Source organism: Prinia subflava, chromosome 25 (genome assembly GCF_021018805.1).
Source record: "Prinia subflava isolate CZ2003 ecotype Zambia chromosome 25, Cam_Psub_1.2, whole genome shotgun sequence".
Classification (NCBI taxonomy): domain Eukaryota; kingdom Metazoa; phylum Chordata; class Aves; order Passeriformes; family Cisticolidae; genus Prinia; species Prinia subflava.
Window position 1 is genome coordinate 5689317 of NC_086271.1, and position 9326 is coordinate 5698642.

At 55.4% G+C, this 9326-nt stretch overlaps 2 protein-coding genes across 2 annotated transcripts in view; both read left to right on the top strand.

The window, feature by feature from the left end:
• Positions 1-4537, top strand: part of C2CD3 (C2 domain containing 3 centriole elongation regulator) — a 36897-nt gene extending 32360 nt beyond the window's left edge. The window contains 1 exon segment of the mRNA XM_063419403.1: positions 4266-4537. Within this exon segment, the coding sequence (XP_063275473.1) occupies positions 4266-4400 (135 nt within the window). The 3' untranslated portion in view covers positions 4401-4537.
• On the top strand, positions 4408-8757 carry LOC134561986 (putative mitochondrial transporter UCP3). Its single transcript, XM_063419399.1, has 8 exons — positions 4408-4529; positions 5010-5139; positions 6763-6901; positions 7041-7251; positions 7449-7646; positions 7810-7911; positions 7992-8172; positions 8314-8757. Exons 2-8 carry the CDS (start codon positions 5030-5032, stop codon positions 8417-8419), a joined length of 1047 nt encoding a protein of 348 aa, XP_063275469.1. The 5' UTR covers positions 4408-4529; positions 5010-5029; the 3' UTR covers positions 8420-8757.
• Positions 8758-9326: the final 569 nt, after the last annotated feature.

Sequence of the window (9326 nt, forward strand, 5' to 3'; positions counted from 1 at the left end):
TTTTCACTGCTACCAATAAATAGAGTTTAAAAAAAATGCTTCCTCATAGTTTTGGTTTTAATTGGCCTTTGGAACATCGGCTTCTAAATCTGGAGTTGGTTTGGTTCTGCACAGGTCAGCAAACAGCAAGCGTGACAGCAAGGCTGAAATCTGAGCTGTCCTCTGGACATCACCAGAGCCCTGCCTCACTTGGCAGCTGGCAAATGTCTCTCCTGGCCTTCCTAGAGTTCCTGCCACCTCTCCCTGGCTTGTCTGACTCCCTGCTTTCCCCTCTTCCTTCCTGGAATGACAAAGCAGTGGAGGGGCGTGGAGCTGGGCAGTCACAGCAAAGGAGCTGGTAGCATTGGAGACAGAAATGCTCCTGCATTTCTCCTGCTGTGAGAACATGGGGTCCTGAGGAGGTGCTGCCGCAGTTCAGGCCCAGTGTGGATGATGTGTCCACCTTCAGGTATCAGACTTTTGTAGAGCCTCACAAAACCTCTTTGTTTTTTACTTTTTCTCCATTACATCAAACGAATGCTTCCCATTCTTGAGGTCCTTCCCAGCTCTTGTCTTGCACGCTGCTCACCTGCTCTGAGTGGGGCTAGAGGATAGGTTTGAAAAATCAGAGTGTTAATAAACTTTTACATAAAATGCCAGAATCCCAGAATGGTTTGGGTGGTAAAGAACCTCTTTACCACCCAAAGATCCTCTTGTTCTACCCCCCGCCATGAGCAGGGACACCTTCCACTATCCCAGGCTGCTCCAAGCCCTGTCCAGCCTGGCCTTGGGCACTGCCAGGGATCCAGGGGCAGCCACAGCTTCTCTGGGCACCCTGTGCCGGGGCCTGGCCACCCTCACAGGCAACAATTCCTGCCCAATCTCCCATCTAGCCCTGCCCTCATATTTGTGTATACATAGACTTACCTTCAGTGTGGATTAGAAATAACACAGCCTTGGGCAGATTCACAACAACAGGCTTTATATTTTCCAAAAGTGCTAATGACAGCAGCAGCCAAAACATCCTTTCTTGGTTGTGTTGTTTCTTTGTGATCTCCTGGATCTCCCTGATGTCCTGCCTGGAAAGCAGGAGTAGGTGCAAGGCCACTGCCGGGGTGGGTTGCACTGTTAACACGGATGTGTGTGCCCTCCATCCCTCTGCACAAACAAAGCTGCCAGCAAACTCGCTGAGCCACAGTGCTGAAACAGCCTCTGCCTCCAAGACTGGAGTTTTCTGACCTTGGAAGAGGCCCCACCATGACCTGTAACGTGCTCCTGAGTCTGCTTTAGTCCAGGCCCTGGCACACAGGCACTGAGTAATCCTCGGCCGGTGTCAGTGTCACTGCCATTCCTATTAAAAGAGGAGTGACGCGTGATCCTCAGTGCACGAGTCCCCTTTCCTCCTGCATCTTCCCCATGGACCATGTGTGCTCCTGGCTGAGCACCAGACACTTGGAGTCTGAGAGACAGAGAGGGAGAAACCTGGGCTGGGCACTGACCTGAGTGTGTTCCAGGGGTGAGGAATGGCGTAAATACGACATTTCAGATGTGTGCTCTGGAAACTATGCAGGGGGATAAAGCTGGCAATAGAAACAGCCTGTGAGATAGATCAAAGGAAGGTTGGATGTCCAAAAAAGAACAAGGGAGCTGGGGAAGGGTCTGGAGCACCAGGAGAGACTGAGGAGCTGGGCAGGGGTCTCAGCCTGGAGAAAAGGAGGCTCAGGGGGACCTTGTGGTTCTGCACAGCTCCTGACAGGAGGGGACAGCCGGGGGGGTCGGGCTCTGCTCCCAGGGAACAGGGACAGGGTAAGAGGGAACAGCCTCAAGCTGTACTAGAGGAGGTTCTGGTTGGATATTAGGGAAAATTTCTTCCCCCAAAAAGTTGTCCAGCCCTGGCACAGCTGCCCAGGGCAGTGATGAGTCCCCATCCCTGGAGGGATTTAAAGCTGTGTGGACATGGCACAGGGGGACATGGGATAATGGTGGCCTTGGCAGTGCTGAGGGAACAGTTGGGCTCCATGATCTTAATGTCTTCTCCAACCTCAGTAATTCCATGATTCTATGCTCCTGGTCATCTGTCTGAGCTGGGAGTGTTAATGGTGCTTTTAAACCTCACTCATTTTGAGGGTACACACCTGTACATGTAAAATAGCAGCAAGAGCTGGTGTTAAACCTTTGCCACAGCTGGAAGTTCATTTGCAGGAGGGCCATTAGGATAGCTACACACATCTTAACACCGCCTCATCCTGCACACTGGGCAATGGCAGGAAAATGGGAAGAGGTGTATTTTAGCTGCTCATCTCTGGAACAACATGCCACTGGTGTGTTTTCCAAGCACAGCTGCTTTCCTGACTTTGGGAGCAAACAGGCTGCTCTCCTTCATCAGCCTCGGTGACATCAAATAGCATCACGCACCTGCTCTTGTGTTGTGGCTTTGGAGTACAGAGCATTTTAGGGGTATTTGATGTTAGGAAGGAATTACTGACTAAGGGTGGCAGGTCCTGGCACAGGGTGCCCAGAGCAGCTGTGGCTGCCCCTGGGTCCCTGGAAGTGCTCAAGGCCAGGTTGGACAGGGCTTGGAGCAGCCTGGGACAGTGGAAGGTGTCCCTGCCCATGGCAGGGATGGCACTGGATGGGCTTTAAGGTCCTTTCCTACCCAAACCATTCTGGGATTCTATTCCTTACACCGAAAATGGGAGGTGCTGGCTCTCCATCTCTGGCTGTGCAGGGCACATGGGGAAGGGGAGCTCTGGGAGGCAGGAAATGCAGTTTCAGGCACCTTTGAACTAGGGTTAATTGGCAGACTAGGGGAAATTCCTGGAGAGATGCTTTCAGATGCTATGCAGAACTCAGAGATCAGCACAGAGCCCCTCTCCAGCCACTCCTGACCTTTTGGCTGTTCCTTGCACAGATGGGCAGAAAACAGCGTGGGAAGAATGTCCTGGTCTCTGGACAGTCCCATCCAAGGGAGGTGTTTTGCCCAGCAAGCAGCTCTCTCTGCTAGTTTTTAAGCTTCTACTGAGGCTAGGTCTGCATTTAATCTCTCTTGGCTCCATACATTTTGGCTTAGGAAATTCATCCTGGAGAAGTGTTAAGAAGAAAGAAGAACAAAGCAAAGATTCTCCTAATTATCCATGTCTGTTATTTCAGTGTGATAAAAACGGGAAGTGTTGTAAAGTATTTTACCTGCAGGCTGTCCCCCGAGCCTGTAATGGACAGGTTAGCAAACACAAGGACTTGCTCCTAAAAAAGCCCTTTCCCTTTCCAAACAGGGCATATCAAAGTGCACCAAAGCAGGCTCCTGGTGCTGTTTCTCTTGGGAGGGAGCTGGTCACCTCAGGAGACCTTTCCCGAGGCTCAGAGAAGCAGCCCAGTGATGTGGGTGAAAGGCCAGGGTGGTGGATCAGTTTTCCAAAAGACCTTCCTGGCCCCTCAGCTTCCTCCCCTGAAGGCTCCCGGAGCAGGATCGCTTTTCTCAGTGCTTCCCAGGCACAGCCCAGCTCTAAACCACTTGGGTAGAAATGTGTTTCTTTGTATGCTGAAATGACACATCTTCTGGTGCTGCTGGAACATCAGGGACAGAGCCAGGCTGCTGCAAAGCACACAGGAGATGACACTGCTTAAACGAGGGCTTTTCCTCTCATGGGCTGCTGCTCTGGGGTGCCCATCCTGTTTCTTGTGGAATCACAGTGATGGTTTGGGCTGGGAGGGACCTTAAAGCTTATCCAGCTTCACCCCCCTGCCATGGCTTCCACTCGACCAGATTGCTCTAAAGTGCATCCAACCTGGCCTTGGGCACTTCCAGAGATCCAGGGGCAGCCACAGCTTCTCTGGGCACCCTGTGCCAGGGCCTCAGCACCCTCATCCAATATCTAATCTAAATCTCTCCTCTTTTAATTTAAACCTATTCCCTGCCTTGTCCTGCCAGAAGGCTTGAGATTTGTTGTGACAGAGCACTGCCTCTCCTCTGTGAGGAGATTTGGTCTTCAGGGTTCTGCAAATTCTAAAGTAAAATAATAACTGAAAGCCAAATGCAGTCAGGTCCCAGTGACTACAGCACTGCTGTTCTTTGGCTTCATCCAGGGAGACTTTGGCTGAGGGTGGATGCTCACGTGTTCAGAGGTCACACACCAGAGCCCCATTCCAGGGTTCAGATCGTTCTCTTCTCCCTGGGATGTTTTTTCCTGTGCATTGGACTGGTCACTGTCTGCACAGCCCTGTGGTTTGCCACGACATGAGTGCGAGCTCTGGGCAGAGCTCTCACCCCTGCTCCCTTCTCTCCCCAGAGCAGGAGTGGAGCAGTGCCCGCAGGAATCCCCTACCGCAGGGGGAGCCGGCCCAGGCCCAGCCCCGAGCTCTCGGAAGAGGAAGCCAAAAGAATCGCCAGGATCTTCTCTGCCCAGCTCTCCAAGAAGGAATAGTGCTGGCCAGAGACCGCCCGCAGCAGAGCTTCCTAACCATGGCCCAGTGCACTGGCAAAGGCTGAGCCCTCCAGAAAAGGGGAGGCGAAGGCCACAGCTTCCAGGCTCTGTTTCTAGGTTGTCTAATTGGTTAGTTAATTGAAGTCCTGTGTTTAGAAGGGCTTAAACTGTGTGGTCACCCACAGGGAGCTGCCTCTTGGTGGGGCAGGTCCCCAGTGAGATGCACTCCTGTGGGTAACCCATGGCCTGCAATCTGTTCCCCAAGTAGTCCAGTTTTAGGATGTATTGCTGTGAAATGGCCCTTTCAAAAATAGTTGGTGGGCAACACAATTCTCTGTTCCCACAGGTGCCCAAAGTGCTTGTGTGAACACAGGCCAAGGGCACTGTAAAATCTGATGGGTGTACAAAAGAGGGTGACTAGAAAGATGAGACTTTTATATTTATATTTAAATTATTTTTGTACACCTTTCAGAGAACAGACTTTGATGCCAACAGAGCTCAGTTATTTTTGTACTGCTCTTTCCGTGTTTGTCTCAATAAAATTCCCCTGGTTTCTTGTCAGCCTGTGCAAAGTGTCCCTGGGCCAGGGCAGGAATCTTTCCTCCACAGGGGTCTGGAGTCTCTCCCACATGAGCTTCCAAGTCAGAGAAATGCTGCTGGAAGCTGGGGTGGCCTGGAGCACATGGAAAGGTCACTACTTTGCCAAGGAGTTGAATATCACCGTGCAGCACAGCCCCAGGTGGGATGAGTCACTTCCAATCCAAGCTGCTTTTCAAACTGTGCATGGAATTCAGGGTTTCAGCAGCCAAAGGATCAGCATCCCTTTTTTCTCCCACTTCTGCAGTGTTGTTTATCCCAGGGGACACCCTGAATGCGTAATTCACTGCTGGCACAACTTGCCCTGTTCTTGTGGCCCTTCTCCCTGCCCTTGCTGGGTCAGGGTGGGAGGTAAAGGCACCCAGTGTCCCCTGGATGGACAGGGGTGACGTGCAGCCTGCTTTCTCCTGGTGGCATCCCCAAAAAACCTCGGGCAGTCTGCCAGCTGGGCTGGGATCAGTGACAGAGGAGGTCACAGCATTGATTCCTGAGCTGTGTCTTGGGCATGAGGTAAACAGCTTCTTCCTCTCAGGTTTAGGTCAGCATGGAGGGGGGCAGGAAAACAAGGCAGGAGCCAGCTGGAGAGGGGTGCTGGTCCCAGGCAGCTTTTGTCTGGAACCCAAGGGATGGGGCAAAGGTGGCTTCAGGGGGTCAGGACCCCTCACAGGCCCTCTTGAAGAAGGCAAGCTCAGGTGCGAGTGCGGAGGCTCGCAGCACATCCTGAGGGCCCTTTCTGCATGTGGGGCTAACGAGCACCAAGGGTTAAACGCACAGAGTTTTTAAAAAATGGAGAAAAAGGGGCATTTCTTCGCTCCGTCTTAGCCTCCAGCCTCTTGTCCTGAGCCCAGTCCCTCCTGCCAGCCTCAGACCCACTGCCTGGCCACACTCTGCAGGGCGTCCTGGGTTTGATGGTGGATTTCGTTCCAAGGTCCTCAGCCAGCCCCTGCTCCACGTGGGCTCAGGGAACACGTCCCAGCGTGCAGAGGCAATCCTGCTGGGAGCTCGGAGCTGGCTAGGATGGATTGTGGCTCGTAGTCTGTGTTGGGCAATGGGATCCAAGCTGCCCTGCACAAGGAGCTCAGTGCTGCACTGCCTCCAAACCACTTGCTTGTGAAGCCTTGGGGCGAGGGTTTTCTGCAGCTCGTCCTTCCCTGAGTGGTTTTAGGGTAAAAAATTCCTCCCCAGTCCAATGCAGGGGGTCTGGGCACGACCCCCCTCCCCTTGGCTGAGCCCGTGAGGGGGGCAGAGGGCTGAAGCAGCCACCTCATCCCAGGTGCCAGGTGACCCAGTTCCATCAACTGAAATGCCACCGGGGGAACACTGTTTTCCTGTCACCCGAGCCTGCTGCTGGAATGTCCTCCCGGGTGCTATATAAGGATGGGGCCAGGGGACGGCCCTCAGGGCACTGCCTGTGCAAGGCAGGAGCTGGAACACTGTGCCGAGGTCCCTACGGTGAGACCATGGAGGGCCATGGCTCCGGGCAGGTCACCCTGGGGGGGATGATCTCACCCAGCAACCCCTGTTAAGGCTGGGGTGGGATTGGGAAGGGTGGGCATTAATGATCCCATGCTGAGCAAGCTCTGCGCCTCAGTTTGCCTGGGATAGAAGGGAGGAGACAGAGCAGGATATGATTTTTGGGATTGACTGAAGCCATCAAGAGCCACCACGGCATGTCATCACCTCGGTCGCCGAGTAGGACACCCACGGGAAGCCCTGTTCTGATGGCCCCTCCTGGCTCCCCCACAAACCGCTCCTCTCCTTCCAGCCCCTCAGCCACCATGGTGGGCCTGAAGCCCCCAGAGGTGCCCCCGACGGCCGCCATGAAGTTTGTCAGTGCGGGGATGGCCGGCTGCGTCGCTGACCTGTGCACTTTTCCCCTGGACACTGCCAAAGTGCGGCTACAGGTACGATCCGCCGGTCCCCAAAGCCTCGCGGGCCAAGGGAGCGCCTGGGGACGTGGGACGCTCCGTGCCACCTCTGCCGCACTGCTGGTGGCGCCTGGGGAGGAAGGGAAGGTGGGGTGATACAGTTGGCACCCCACAGATCCAGGGCGAGGTGAGGACCCCCCGGACCGTCAGCTCCGTGGAGTACCGGGGTGTTCTGGGGACGCTGAGCACCATGGTGAGGACAGAGGGAGCCCGTAGTCTCTACAGTGGGCTGGCAGCCGGGCTGCAGCGCCAGATGAGCTTCGCCTCCATCCGCATCGGGCTGTACGACTCTGTGAAGCAGCTCTACACCCCCAAGGGGGCTGAGAGTGAGTGTCCCGGCAGTCCGGAGTTCCCTGCGCACCCCCTTCCTGAGGCACAGCCCTCTCCCAGAGAGAAACTCACCCTGGGGGGCACAGCCCCCTGCGATGGCCCTCTGTGAAGCACCACAGACCACTTGCCCTGGGGTCCCTGCAGCGCTAGGAGTCCCTGCAGGGCTGGGGGTCCCAATGCCTGCCCTTTCCAGACACAGGCATGGCCACGCGACTCCTGGCTGGCTGCACCACGGGGGCTGTGGCCGTGGCCTGTGCCCAGCCCACCGACGTGGTCAAGGTGCGGTTCCAGGCCAGCGGGGCCCAGTCCGACAGTGCCCGGCGGTACAGCGGCACGGTGGACGCCTATCGCACCATCGCCAGGGAGGAGGGCATCCGCGGACTCTGGAGAGGTAGGAAGGGACAGGGACGGGCAGGGGAACGGGGCGGGGGAGAATAGAAACGGAAATGGAAATGGTCATGACGAAGGGAAGAAGGATGGGGACAGCAGGCCTGGGGCACCTGCCCAGGAGGCTCCAGGAGCAGCATTCCCAATGCCACTACCCTCCTGCCCAGGAACGCTGCCCAACATCGCCCGCAATGCCATCATCAACTGTGGGGAGCTTGTCACCTACGACCTCCTCAAGGATGCGCTGCTGCGGGCACAGCTCATGACAGGTGAGGGCGGCGCAGGGGGACGTGGCCAGGTGCCCTCCCTGTCCCTGCAACATCTAACCCCGGCTCTTCCCCACCACTAGACAATGTCCCGTGCCACTTTGTGGCTGCCTTTGGCGCCGGGTTCTGTGCCACAGTGGTGGCATCACCGGTGGACGTGGTGAAGACGCGGTACATGAACGCCAGGCCCGGGCAGTACCGCAGTGCCCTGAGCTGCCTCCTGGCCCTGCTCGTGCAGGACGGCCCCGCCGGCCTCTACAAGGGGTGAGTTGGGCACCTGCAACCCCACTGCGATGCCCGCATGGACCCACGGCACACAGCCGCAAATATCCCAACCCTATGTGGGGCTCTGGGGACGGGAATGTCCCCAGCACGTCCCCTTCAGCGCCACTTTTGCCGGCACAGCTTCGTTCCGTCCTTCCTTCGGCTGGGCTCCTGGAACGTGGTGATGTTTGTGTCCTACGAGCAGCTGCAGCGTGCCATGGCGCTGGCGCGGCCGGCCCTGGCCTGAGCCCTGCGGCGCCTCTCGCCGGCCCATCGAGGCTCAGCATCAATTATATTAATTGGCAAAGTGCCAGGGAGCGGCGAGGCCACGCGCCTGGGGAGACACCGACGAGACAGAGCAAGATGGGACACTGTTGGAGGAGAAACGTGGGAGAACGGAGGGTTTCAGGGAAGAGATTTAAGGGATGAAGGAAAAAACGTTTGTTGGCTTTCCAGCCGGGAAGAACAGCACTTCCCAAGGGCAGTGGTGTGGGCAGGCGGGACCAAGCTGAGGGCCAGGGAATTCCCGGTATTCCTTACTGGCGCTTCCAATAAATTGCCCCTATGGGGTCTGATCACAGCGTGGATCAGGGTCTCTTCACCTTTCTGGGGTGTTTGGGGTCATTGTCCCAGCTCTACATGTGACACCAGTCAAGCTGACATTCTCTATCGTTTTTGGTGCACTGAACAATTTCCCATTGATCTCTAATCATTCAGGTCTGTCACAATCACAGCAGCCCCACCTTTTGCCCTGCCAAGGCACCAGTTCCTTGACCCACGACAATCACTCTAAAGCCTCAAATGGTCCCTTTTTAGGACAGTTAAAATGTACATCCTAAGCGGGAGAGAACACAGAATTCCCTTTCCCTGTTTTTCAAGTATAAGACAGCTGGGAACTGCCATCTTCTCATGGGTAACTGGCAGGAACGAGATTTCCTCTGTTATCACTCCATCTGAAGCATCCTCACTTGTCACAGTGTCGTGGTTTAATGAAATTTGGTTTTAGTTGGGGCAGGGGGGCAAGTTACACGGACGTTCAGTTCTTTTTGAGGGATTCCCATCAGAAAATCGATTGCTGTTATCAGAAGCGAATTCCCAAGGTGGTTTTTACTTCCTGGAAACGGCAGGAATGACCAATGGCAGCTGCTGCCACA